The following is a 13,912-nucleotide window of genomic DNA, read 5'->3' as shown; positions in this document are numbered from 1 at the left end:
TATAATTCAGTTACAGCTAAGTTACAGCTGTTTCTCCTGCTCTTTATAATCTAGAATCACATATTTATGCCCCAAACTAGCTCTTGAGTTGAAAGACATCCTTCTGAGCATAGCTTCTTTCATTTTGAACTTCAAGACACAGATTCAATTCCAAGATATATTAGGAGGACAATTAGAAAAGCCTGAAAATAGCGCATTTGAGAGCTGCTCTAAGAGATGGAAAGGCAAAAGTAACATCCTTTTCACTTCTTCTAAAATACCGGAGTATAGCCAGGCCAGCCTGGTGAATAGCGTTAAGCAATCCCTGTACTTCCATGAGATGACTCAAGCAGTTGGGAGATTAATTGTAGGGGAGAGATTTGCAGCAGGAGAGCCTGAGAGTGGAACTGTGGGGCTACTGTCAGCAGAGCTGTGTGGAGATGAATCACAAGAATTATCTCAATGTTGGCCGTGGAAAGTACCCAGCAAACCTGCTTAGCTCAGTTGGACTGCTCCAGCACTCCCCAAATGGCTGGAGTCAGTGTTTCCTTCTTAATCCTTCTGACTGAGGTAACTGTGCTTAAATATGGTGAAGGAAGGCCTGTGCAACCAGGTCCAGGGCTGGGCTTTTCTGCTGCTTTTCATCTGGAATTGAAGATAAAAATTATCAATTTGTCCTTGAATTCTGGAACAGCAAAGAAGCAAGCAGCACCTTGCTGTAGTCTTGTTCTGTTTGCATCGTTGAAGTTCAGAGGTAGGAATAGTCAGACAATATACAAGCCATACAAGGCAAAGTTGCCTTTCATTCAGAATGCTCTGAGGAGAAATCTTTATGATGTATGTGGTTTTAGTTTTGATAATCAAGTGAACCTGTTCACTTAGTACAGCACAGTCTTTTCTTATATAAGCTTTTTTAAAAAGAAACTGCTGGTTCAGTTAACTTATTAATACAGTTATTTGTTTTCCCCCATTCAGGTGATTTTCTTCCCTTTTTTCTTTCTTTTTTTTTTTTTTTTTTGGATTCATAGTAATATCCTTGGTTTTGATATATCCAACTAGCAATTGCACATGCAAAACAAGCTAAAAGGCAGTCACTGTTTCAGTGTATGGTTTTTTTTATTTTGTGAGTTCATAAATTTCAAAGCAATATGAACAGGCCATAGTAATGGTGGGAAGAAAGTACTTTCTATGGAACTCTATTAACTGCTGCCAGCCAACATAATCTCTACAGTTTCATGCTGGTTTCCAGAATTCTGGTTTTAGGTTTTGTTACCCCTCAAATGCTTTTCTGATAGGGTACCACGTCCTCCTTGTCCTTAAATGTATTCCAATCACTTTTTTTTTTTTTTAAGACAACTGAGTGAAGTATGATTGTTTTTCCACTTAAAATGTCGAGTTTGTAAAACAGATTTTAACTCCATTGCTATTTTATTTATTTATTTATTTTAAACTGACTTCTTACGACTTGGACACTTTTCATGTTGAATATTTTTTTCACATTTTAACTACATTCTAAGTAGCTTGTTTCTGAAAATGTTTTTGAAATGGAAAATGAGAATACGTTGATGAAAAACACACTGGCTTCATATATGGCAGAAAAAAGGATCACAGTTGTAAAGATAATAATAACCAGACTTGAAAAGTGACCAACCTGAGCTGCAAGTAACAAAAAGTAGTATTTTTGAGTGCAGACAATGGCTTAGTTTGGCAAACTATTGTGTTAATAAGGCATTTCTTGTGTTCAGAATAGTAATATGTTATTTACAATACTCTACAAGTATTTTTAATGTATTTTTCATAGGAGCAACAGCTGCTGCTCGAAAGGAGGTTATAAGGAACAAGATAAGAGCAATAGGAAAAATGGCTAGAGTTTTCTCAGTGCTAAGGTAAGTAAGGGGTTTTTTGCTGTGGGGTTTTTTGTTGTTTCTTTAGAGACAACTTCTGATGATTACATAGAGCACTCTATTGCTGCTGCAACCTTTTAAAAAAGTTTTTATTCATGAAATACTGCTATTTGTCATGACACATTGAAAAATCTTCCTTGGTGTTTTTGCTGGACTTAATACTAATAACAAAGCAAGACATCAGCAAAGAAAATTGTGGTTACTTTTTGTTCTAAGTCTTTTCTCTCAGCATTTGCTAGTTAACTCTGTTAGACACTGTGAGGCAAGTGTTAAATGAAGAGAGAGAGTATACTCCACATAATGCCTCATTAAAAGGGAAGGCAAATGTCCTGCTTTGTCACTCATAGTTCATGCTACAAGTGATTAAATATGAAAGCAATAGGGTAAATTAACTAAAAATCCAGGAAATCAGTGCGAATTGCAGCAGCTTGTTACCTTCAGCTGCACTCCCCCAAACACATGAACATGAGTAACTAGTTGCTAGCCAATGTTAGAACTTTCCATTTGATGTCTCTGAGTAGAATAGAAAAAAATGCTATACTCTACTGAAGTCTAAATATAGAAAATGCAGTTATTCTTCCCTTGCAGCAAATGGATTTTATTTATTGATTGATTTATTCAGGAACTTACAGAATCATAGAATCACCGAGGTCAGAAAATACCTCCAAAATCATCCAAGTTGTCAAGTTGTCCACCTACCACTGATATTTCCCCACAAAACCATGTACCTCAGTAAAACATCTAAATGTTTCTTGAACATCTACAGGGACGGTGACCCCACCACCTCCCTGGGCAGCATCTTCCAGCACCTGACCATTCTTTCAGAGAAGAAATTTTTCCTAATCTTCAACATGAACGTCCCCTGGTGCAAGTTGAGGCCATTCCCTCTAGTCCTATTGCTAGTTAAACGGGAGAAAAGGCTGACCTTCACCTCACCACAATCTCCTTTCAGGTAGTTGTAGAGAGCAATAAGGTCTCCCCTGAGCCTCCTCATCTCCAAATGAAGCAGTCCCAGCTCTCTCAACCACTCCTCATAATTCCCCTCCCCAGCTTCATTGCACTTCTCTGGATATGCTCCAGGGCCTCGATGTCTTTTTTGTAGTGAGGAGCTCAAAACTTGTATGTTGCTCTGTTGTAGTCTGTTTATAGCTTTTACAATTGGTACAAAATCAAAGGATTTTTAAAAACGTGCTGGTGTGGTAATATGATGGGAATAAAAGAAATAAATATAGTTACTTGAAGAACGCGCTCTTGATTTCAAGTGGAACTCACAAACTTCCTTGATTTGAGACTCTCCTGCAACGTGCAAGCAGTGGGCACATATTCAGGACACAACAGTTCACCCACACGCTGCAGATTGCAACAGGATGGCTTAAATTGCATACTGAGATGGAGGACTTTATGGGGTTTCTTTTTGGGGTTTCCAAACTGTTATGTGTGAGGCAGTAGTGATGCACGAGCTGCTTCAGTGGTATCCATAAAAAAGAGAAATTGGCATAGTGCCTTTTCCCTAAACAAGACGGGGGTGCAATCAGATGTTTCCACCTGCTCATCTGTGTTAAATCTGGCAGAAAGCCTGGAGCTGACATTGCCACCACCTTCACAAAATAGCACAGTTATTTTTATCTGGTGATATTGAGTAAACAAACTTTGGGGAACTGGCTTTCTCCCATAGCCTTCAACTGCAGCATTTGGATTCACTATATTTTTTGAGGAGCACCTTTTGAAATATAGGATGAATTTAACAGAAACCTGGACTTAAATATGCAGAGAAGTCTTTTACATATATATCATTTCAAGGATGGGAGATGGATACAACATAATTCTGGTTTGTGCTTTGTTTTAAGTGATATCCATGAGCCTCACAGCTTACAGTTTTAGCTTTAGTGGTTTGAAGAGAATAAGAAAGAATACTGTAAATCAACTTTTCATGTGAATGTGATGCGCAAAGTGATATCTCAGTTTAATTCAAAAGAAAAAGAAAAAATGAACCAAATTATTTGGCATTATACCATTTCTTGCAGCAGCAAAGCAAGAACAAGCAAAAACTTGGTAGTATATTGGCAGTATTCTGTAGTGGAATTACAACACTATCTTAAATTTGGAATTAGTGGGCATTTGGAATTAGTGGGCATTAGAACATCAGTTCTAATCGCCTGAGAAACCTGAAAACAGTCACAATGTGTTTTGGACTTTTACACTAAAAAAAGCATGTGTGTGAAAAGAATCATTTTCAACTAAAAAGAGAACATCAAGAGCAAATGTCATAGGTTGTTTGAAATAAATGAGTAATTCAGGGCACGTTGGGCTAAAGAAAACTGTCAACAATTCTAGTACAAGCAGTTTTGATAAACAAAACCATATTCGTCTCAAAATCTGTCTTTCTGTTTACTTCCTCCAGCTTAACGCCATTCTATTTTTCAAAGTAAAACACCTTAAAATATTCATTTCTTGAAGAATTGGGGTCAGTTTTACTGCTGAAAAGGTACATCATCAGCATTGCAGAGGGCTGCATGCAACGTCATGTCTGGATAAAGCTGTTGGATTTGTCTTGACATCTCTTGAAAACCATATGTATTTGGGGGCCTGGAAAACATATTTCAGTTTCCTATAATATTTTCTCGAATCCAGCGTCACTTTCAGCATACAAAATTAGAAGAAGAATGCTCATAGTGAGCACTCACCCTTTATGGGTAGAAGTGCTTATTAATTTTAATGAGTTTCTCGCTCTGTGTTCTGTTCTGTTTTTAAAGTGGCTGATGATCAATAATAAATAACTCCTGGTGTAGGCAAAAAGAAAACAATTTAAGTTGATTTTGGACCACACAATGTGAGACATTTAAATACTTAATTGACAATAACTGTTGCTTTGGTCTTCATCCTTTCAAGTTTGCAGTTCTAGCGCAATCCAATATAGGTATTTGTGTATGTTGGTTCCTAGATGCAGGTTATTCTGTTAACTATAGTGACAGTGCGTGTACGGTGTGGTGCGGAGGTGAACTGCTGACAGAGAGGACAAAGGCCCAGTGTTGGGAGGGGAGAAAGAAAGAGAATGATGTCCTTATTTTTTTCCTTCTGTAGGGAGGAGAGTGAAAGTGTGCTGACACTGAAAGGGCTGACTCCCACAGGAATGCTGCCCAGTGGTGTGCTTTCTGGAGGAAAACAAACACTGCAAAGCGGTAAGCATGTTTGCCTCTGTGTGTCATTATTTGTAAAAGAAATGATTGCCATGTGAAGAGCCCAAGAAAAATAGCCAAAGTCTTCTCAGAAATAAATAAATAAAGGGCAAAGTGAAACAGGTGATTTGTTGTACTGGAGCATTTGGAGCAGTTCATGTCAGGCCATTTCTCCAGACTTGTTATGTACCACTGATTTTCGAAGAAAGAGGAGGGGAAAAATTTCCTGAGAATCAACTGTTCAGTGTTAGATCAGCATCACATCTGAAGTGCACTGTTTCCACAGTTTATAGTGTCATCTTTTATTTTTCTCAAGAGCAGCTTTTGATACACTGAGTACAGGAGATTCAGCTTAGATAATGACACTCAAGCCCTTATTTTATCTGATTTGTTCTTCCTCACAGAGAATCACCAATGAAAATAGTTCTAGAAGTAGATTTTATCTTCTAGCAATTCTAGCTGACAGCATGAGAGCAATTTCACATTCTGATTTAAGCTGAAAGGAAGGGAGGCTCTTAACAACACTGTTTGCCTTGTACACAAACACAGTATTGTTGGCTCAGTTTTTTACCAAATGCTTTTTGTTACAGGTAATTCTTAAGTCTGTAATAGGGCTGCCTTTGATGAAATATTCCTTTTGAAATAAAGAGCTGCAAAGTATTTATTTACTACTATAAGCTCTCCATTTTTTTCTGTGTGCATTACTGTAGAGTGTATATATATACATATATATATATATACCAGTCTCAGACTTAGTGAGCTCCTGTTGGCAGTAGATGTAAGAAATAGAAATATTTATAATTTTAACACAGTCTCAGCCTCTGATTTTCCTGTTTCCCTCCTGGAGCATTCTTTCTCTGTATTTTTCCCGTTTACTGTCTCTTTTCTCTTACCTGGAAGATGCAGGTATTCTGTGGTACGCCTTTTTCCCCTTTTTCCTTCCCTTTTTCTTTTTGATGACTTGTGTGTTACAGACATAGTAACGTTCTGCTTTGAAAATGCTGCAATATGATTCCATGGGATACCTCTCTCAGCAGGGTTGAGCTCTTTATCTTAGGCTTTTTCACTATGGTTGCATTATATACGTCAGAAAACATGATCCAAGGAAACTGCTGTTTTTGCCCTGGCTAAATGTTAGGAATTGAAATGAATTTGAGAAAATTGCCTAGAAGCCTGGTTTACAAATGACTGAAAGGAAAATCTCCTCATACTGCAGTATTCCAGCACAGTAAAACATTACTATACATGTTCATCTGAATTAGTTAACGTGTAGTACTCCATTCACCAAACAGTCTGAAATGTACATAGTTTCTATTAAGCATACATTCTTATTATTGTATGTTTTAACAGAAAATATGACCACTATGTTCTGTGGAAGTAATACATTTTAGTCACCTATTTCTTTTCCTAATGTGTCAGTGCTGGTTTGGATCTAGTTTTCATTTTAATTTTTCTCATTGTAGTTGTCATGTTTCCTTTTCTTTTGCATCTGTATTAGTTCAGTTGCTTAATTTTTGTCTTTTCTCTCATTCTATAGCTTGAGAGGCACAGGCTTACCTTGGTGCATGTGGATTAGCTCCTCTAATTTCCCCATGCAGCAAGGTAATATTATACATATTTTAGAATTGATATCAATCCATATTTAACATCCTAACCACAAAAATAAATAAACAGGGATTTATGGAGGTAAAAAAAAAAAGCTTCTCTATGTGGAGAAACAAGGCAAAAAAAGAGAGAAATCCCTAGAAACTTTGCTTATTGAGCTGTTCTTTAAACCAGTGAAGATCTTGAAAATCAACATTTCTTCTTAAATGCTTAACTGTATGATTGCTATATTAGATCACATTTGCTGATTTGCTTCCATCTGTAAAACTCTGACTGTAGGAACAAATTCAAGCCAAAGCTGATGGTTAGATCTCAAACGCAAGCTATATTTTTTAATAACTGTGAAGGTTTAAAAGCAGTCATAACATATAGTGTATTTATTTACTCATAACAGTGCAGAAATCTCCTTTTCTCTCTCTGACCAGGCTTTGCAGCTCTGGAAGCCCAACAGCTTTCAGTCTGGTTTCAATGTCCAACAGTTGAAAATACTAAAATGATTTTGTTGTCAAAGATTGAGTTGCCATAAAGGACACTGCACACTTCCAGATGGAGCAAACTGAGTGAGATTGCAAGCGGAGAAAAAAGCTCTCTGAGCAAACTCTTTCCCACCCTATGGGGAGGTTTCTTTTAGTCAGGAGAGAGGCCAAAAAAAAAAAAATTCTTAGAAGTTGCTTATGTGATTCTTTTGCCCTGTACCAGCAGCTAACACTTTTCAAACCAACTTTGTAAGTGGTTTCAAACATTTCAGTTTAATTTGATCTGCAAATTACTGTTTTTATGTAGCATTTCTGTGTGTGTCTGTTTTGCCAAAATCCAGCACTTACAGTAACATTAGTGTTTTAGCTCCTTTGCTGTTCACTGATTTGTTCTTAGAGTTAAAATCCTCTGCTCATTTTTCTCATTCGTTTTGCTACCCCTTTCTTCTCTTCAGCTACTGTTGAGGCTATTGAGGCTGATGAAGGTAAATTGGCCAGTCCCCTTTCTGTTGGTGCTACAACAGATAAGGGCTCTGCTGGGTGTATTCATTTTGCTGTAGCTTGTACAGATTGTGTGGGTGTTGGGCTAACAATTGTGGCTCGGTATTAACCAAAATGTAATTGCTTTAAAGGGGAAAATGTTTTTTTTTTGTTGTTGTTGTTGTCGTCGTCTTTTTTTCTTTCTGAAAGTTACGATCCTGTTGGAATTCCTGTGTGTTGAACCAAGCACTGAGTAATGCCGCAGTAGGAGATCAGGGGACTTGGATCTTGAGGGACATAACTCGGCAGCAGCACGTAAATGCTCTGTGACACATAGCTCCAAAGCTGTAAGCTGAAGGCTGGGTCTTGTCTCTGCCTCTAATCATTCTCAGCAATCTCTAGTCAAGGAAAACACGCAGCCTTTTAATATTTTTTCCTTTTGTTGTTTTTTCTTCAGTTTGTTGTTTTTTTCTTTTAGTTCACTATTAAAAAAAAAAAAAAATTATTGGTCTTTTGTTACAGTTCAGCACATTTCTGTTTCTCTTTTAAGTAAAACTACACGAGGCATCTGTCTGCAAGACGTCTGTTTCCTCTGGTAGTGGCAGTTTACACACTGGATATTTACATTAGATCAACCATTAACACTAGCACTCTTTTAGCTACAAATGAAAACTGTCTGGCTGCCTCGGAAGATAGCTGAGTGTTTAGCATCAAAAACTATGATGCTTTATTGACAGGCCTCTAATTTTACCCATAAGCAATTTTTAACTATACATTTAATACCAAAGTAATTGCATATTGCGATGCGGATCTACAGTATTCATTCAGCATTATAAAGTTTTGGAAGAAGAATTTTCATAATTCCCCTTTAAAACAAAATTCTTCAGTTGTATTTTGTTCTTGCCCCTCTCAAATTTTTGGTGGGTACTTTTTTAGATAAATATACAAAATCTGATGATTGCTGTCTGTTGGTGAGATGTGCCCTTTTGGCCAGTTGAATTTGTTTTTGATTTTTGTAAAGCAGTGAATAAAATTATAGAACAAATAAGTAAGAGAAAATACAACTGCTTTCTAAATAGCAGTGAGTAAGCTGCTATTTATGTTGGAATTATCTATTCCTATTGGCGATCTCTAATCTGCAGTGTGCATTCTCGTTGACAGTTTGGCTGTTTTCTGTGATTTTCTGTGACTATGTGTTGTGTTTAGTATACTCTCAATGTAAACTGCTAATACTCGTTGTCTGACCAGCAACTGCAGCAGAGCACCTTCTTCACTATTACAGATGACAATGTGTCTGCTTGAAGTGCAATTGATTGAACTTGATCCCATTCCAGGATGATGCACTCCTCATGTTAATTCTTGATTTGCTTTCCTCACTAGTTAGACACAGTAACCACAGTTGTAATGGATAAGTCTACATAGACAAAGCTAATGATGGAGAAAATGTTTTGCCCTTTTCTAATTGTCCCTCTGCAGTTTGATTCAGGGCCTGATGACACCAGGTGCTCCATTGCTGTAATTCCAACTGAGCTGTGCTACTTGCCGGCTCCAGAACACAGCAAGTGTTTCAGTTTCAACACAGCCATCCATTAAACTGTTGCTTTAAGGGATTGGCCTGGGTGCTTGTTAGACATCCTCATTTTTGTGGTAGAAGATGAAATACTGGAAAAAAACTCACTTTAGGGCCTGTTCTGTTTTCACTGCTCCATCCCTGCTCACTTAACTAATCGCCATTATGTTGTTGTTTTTCTGAGTTGAAGGGTGATACATGTTAAAAACCATGCAATTCAAAGTTCCAATCTAACATTTGTGAAACTGGTTAAGGAACTAAATCCTGAGGCAAACAGGATGTATCCATTTTCACAGGAATGGTTGGCAAAAATACCAGCATGAAAACGCTTTTCTCGCTCCCACTAAATGCAAGGAGTGGTAGATTGGTACCAGGGATGTTTGGGGTTCGGGGTTTTGGTTTTGTTTGTTTGGTGTTTTCTTTTTTAGCAGAAGTTCAAGCTTGTCTGGAGCCGGGACTACATTTTGGAGGAGGGATGCTTTGGGATAGAGAGGGGAGAAGATAAAGAGTGGGAAGGAACATTGAATTTGATCTTTGAAACTCCCCTGCCATTTTTCTCCCCAGGGAGTTTGCATTTTCCTGGTACTAACACACCATTTCTGCTATATGGCATGTTAAGTTAGAGGCATAACAAAAGTGCAAGCAGCATTCTGGAAGTACAGCACACTGATTTGGTGTAGATAAGAGAAAGACACACAGAAGGCTTTTACAAATTGTCTGTGGGGCTGTGACCTGCTGTTTGCCTACAGTGCTTTGTTCTCTTTTGCTTTAAAGCTAAATATCTTAAATTCTTCAATCACAGACAAAATAAATAAATCATGGTCTGTGAATACATTCATAAGCCTGCATCTGCCTTCTGAGGTCAATGTTGGCCTCATCAATGCTGCTGCTGAAAGGCGTTTCAAAAGTCCTCAGGTCCAGTTGGAACTTTGGTCCTCTGTGAATGTGTTTTCAAATTTCAATTGTACCAATATGCCAAAATGATGATATCCCTAGTCTGTGTTGCACAGCATTGCTGCTATTTGACTCGAGCTGCTTTCTAAAAGTCCAGGGAAGCTGGAGAGGGCAACTGCCCCAAATGACCAGCAAGCAGCTTGCTTGTGTTATTAAGAATGTTGGGCAACCCCTTACAGGGTCAGCCCCTAGTTTTAATGTGCATGACATGCTGAAAGTTCCGTGGAAGTTCTCCCTGATAAAAGGGTATTATGGTGGGGCACAGTGTCTTCCAGGCTGTACGCCCTGACAACAAATGCCAAACTCACTGGGCCACCACTGTGCCCTAACAGTGGTTCCGCATTACAGCCTGTAGTTTCATGTTGGCCTCAGAGCGTTTTAGGCTGAACCCCAATGACCAACAAAGTAGTGGAAGTTGATCTTGTTCAGAAACAGAGATTGTTTCCCAGAGGTGGCGGTGGTTCACCCCCAGCTCTGTGTGTACACGGTAAGGACTCTGTTATGTTGTCAGATCTTCTCGTTGCCTTCTTGGCAAAGAAGGGCATTCGTTGGGGGAAAAACTGCCAAGAGTTCTGCGTTGCTAATTTTACTTTTTAATAATCCTTTATTTAGCTATCAAAGGATTTTCACCCCAGCATAAGATCACTAGCTTCGAAGAGGCCAAAGGCTTAGATCGAATTAATGAGCGAATGCCTCCGCGCAGAGATGTGCCATCTGATGCCAACCTTAACTCCATCAACAAGGCAATCTCCACAGAGACTAATGGCACTGACAGCAACGGCAGTAATAGCAGCAATATTCAGTGACCGCTGCCCGGGCGGGGGGTGAGCTGCAGGGCACGATGGGGTTGCTGCGCATTGGCAGTTGGATGTTCTTGCCTCTGATAATAGCTTACTCGCTCTGGGGGCCAGGTGTTGGATTCGGTTTACAAAATCATCTCCGAAGAGATCGTAAACTTTAATCTGGTGGGAGGGGGGTGGGGGATAGACACCTCCTTTGGACATGCCTTTAAAATGCTTGTAGAAAAATGAAAGCTAATGCTGGTATATATTGCAAAGTTAGGGGAATGAACATGTTTTCCTACTGCACTGGGAACTTCTAGATATGTTACTGAAAGGCCTTTTGTTATGTTACTGGACATGAAAACTTTGTTTAATTTCTTACTATTGTACGTTTACAGTTGCAGCACTAAACATGGACGACATCAAAGCATTTTTAACAAAATGTACAAACTAAATAAGGACTATTTATTCATAATGTTTTGCTACTCTTGTCAGACAATGGCTATGAAATAAATTAGGCAGTCTTTAAAAATATAGAAAAAAAAGAAAAAAAAAAAGAATGTTGGAAATTTGTTTAAAATGCCAAAAAAAAAAAAAAAAAAAAAAAAAAAGAGAGAGAGAGAGAAAGAGAGAGAGTGAGAGAGAGAGAGAGAGAGAGACGGATTAATTTTGTACAGATTATGCTTACCTCAGGTTTCTTTAGTGTGCTTCAATGCCCTTCTTTAAATATAACACTTATCTTACTAATTTGGCAGCAATTATCCTTTTCTTTGTTTTAAAAAAAAAACTGGAATTATGGTAACATAAATCTTTTTTTGCTGTTTATAATTAGGAGGGTTTGGTTTGGGGGGTTTTCTGGGTTTTGTTTTGGATTTTATTTTATTTTTTTTTTGGTAAATCAAGTCTTGGTTGTGGCTTGCTGAATTTAAATATTTATGAGTGGTGCATTTTTAAGTATAGTGAACAAGACACCATATTAAGTGCAGTGAAAAGCATCTATATTCTGTAAAAATCTGCCTATGCATGTTTTTTAAGAAAAAAAATGGCTGTATAGGCCTGTATGGGACTGTAATGCGCTTAGTGGTCTGACTTATACTGGAAATGTATGTATACTGGCGTACTTTATATTCTCTAAAAAAAAATGCTTAATGCCTTTGAAATTTTGTAATCGAAAAAAAGCTTTGAAAAATCTAAGGGGAAGAGTATTCTTAAAGTTTTTAACATGAGCTTGTCAGTGCACATATAGATGGGTAGCATGTTTAGCAAACCTTGTGAAATTTAAATAAGTTTGTAGTTACATGTGAAATTCTAAATGCATGATAACTGTTAATGTCATAATGGTTTAGTCATTTTGTTATGTTCTGTCATGTGCCACAAAATGTGTAATTTTTTCACTTTTTTCCCTTTGTATATCAGTTACGGGTTTCGACTGGTTCATTCTAAAAAGAAAAACTAAACAAAACGGTCCATTGATATTTTTTAACAATTGTATAAGTGCCCAAGTAATTCACTACAGCCTACAGCCTTGCCTTTGTAATTTGACTTCGAAATGTTGGCAATCAAAAGCATGCACTTGTAACAATGAGAGAAGCATTTTATATTACTACTCAATAAAAATGTGCATGAACTTAAGTGCTTTTCTCTTTCTTGCTGACTACATCACAGAAGTGCACACATGCGCGCGCATTTGTTACTCTCTTTCTCTTTGGACCAGAGAAGACCATCTGTATAAAGGAAGACGGACATGTTTCACAAGTTAAGGTCAGTTCTTTACTTAAATAAAAGCGCATTTGTTACCTAGCTATTCTGCAGTGCTCTACATGCTGCCTGTTTGTTTAGTTTTCCCTCCCAGATTCCACCTAGGAAGTTGTTTTTTCTGTAAAAATGAGTACAGTGCATCCCACCAGCAGAGTGCACAACAACATGCTCTCTGTGCACTTTCCTCTCTCATCTAGAGGGCCCCGTACTTAAAATTTGCTTTTTTATTCCCCCCACGGTTGTTGCAGACTTGTTTAATTAGAAGATTTATAACTAGAAATGTAAACTTACAAGGGGAATTATAGAATTGACAGCAGAAAGGCTCATCTTAAGCTTTCACAGCAAAGAGAAAACTCTGGGGCAAATGGAGGTTCCCCTTTTTCCGTTGTGACTTGTGAATTATGAATATGTAACTACAGTATGTGGTTAGCATCCTGTCCTCTTTGGAAACAAGGAAATTGCATGGACAGGCCTCACAAATGTTCTTAGCCAGCTCTTCTCCTGTATCTGAAAAGGTGGATTAGTATCATTTTCATTTTCAGTGTTCCTTTAGGAAAAGAAAAAAAAAATCAGTGCTTCTCTGTATCGGATTTCAAATGTTCTCTCTTTCAGTCAGAGATGAAATGTAAAAGCTCTGCATTTTTTTTCTCATTTTCTCCCTAACCGTGCTCAGCATCCTTCCACAGTTCCGTCATCCTGTGAAGAAGTGATGGAAAATGCCCAAGAGTGCAGCAGTGGGTATTGGAACAGTCTTCCTTTCAGGTAGCATTAGTAAATGTCGGTGTGGTACCTGTTTTCTTACACATTCTTTCTACTGTGTAGCTCAGCACCTTGTTAATTTTGGCAAAGTAGGAATGGTGGGAAAAATACAGTTGATTCAGAAGATCCAGGGCTAGAAAGCTGGATCAATTTTACTTTTAAGTTTTTCATAGAATCTTAGAATGGTTTGGGTTGGAAGGGACCATTAAGGTGATCCAGTTCCAGCCACCCTGCTACAGGCAGGGGCACCTCCCTATAGACCAGGTTGCTCACAGCTCCACCCAGCCTGGCCTTGAATGCTTCCAGGGATTGGGCATCCACAACCTCACTGTGCAGCCTGTTCCAATGTCTCACCGCCCTCACTGTAGAGAATTTTTATTTCAGATTGTATAGAAATAAAACACAGAGAGGAGGCATGCGGCATCTAACTAATCAGATTATTTCTGTATAAAGTAATGGTAAATCCCAG

General features: G+C 38.1%; 1 protein-coding gene across 5 annotated transcripts in view; it reads left to right on the top strand.

Annotated features, from left to right (window-relative positions):
- The window catches only part of PPP3CA (protein phosphatase 3 catalytic subunit alpha), a 189,885-nt gene extending 177,327 nt beyond the window's left edge, over nt 1–12,558 (top strand). For 3 of the 5 annotated variants that reach the window (XM_048942992.1, XM_048942991.1, XM_048942990.1), the window contains 4 exons: nt 1,781–1,865; nt 4,965–5,062; nt 7,596–7,625; nt 10,757–12,558. In XM_048942992.1, the coding sequence (XP_048798949.1) occupies nt 1,781–1,865; nt 4,965–5,062; nt 7,596–7,625; nt 10,757–10,950 (407 nt within the window). In that variant the 3' untranslated portion in view covers nt 10,951–12,558. The remainder of the gene's footprint in view (nt 1–1,780; nt 1,866–4,964; nt 5,063–7,595; nt 7,626–10,756) is intronic. The other 2 variants (XM_048942994.1, XM_048942993.1) reach the window with 1 other exon arrangement.
- Nucleotides 12,559–13,912: the final 1,354 nt, after the last annotated feature.

This window comes from Lagopus muta, chromosome 4, assembly GCF_023343835.1.
Source record: "Lagopus muta isolate bLagMut1 chromosome 4, bLagMut1 primary, whole genome shotgun sequence".
Lineage (NCBI taxonomy): Eukaryota > Metazoa > Chordata > Aves > Galliformes > Phasianidae > Lagopus > Lagopus muta.
The sequence above is the reverse complement of the archived record's forward strand: the minus strand, read 5'-3'. Positions and strand labels throughout refer to the sequence as shown.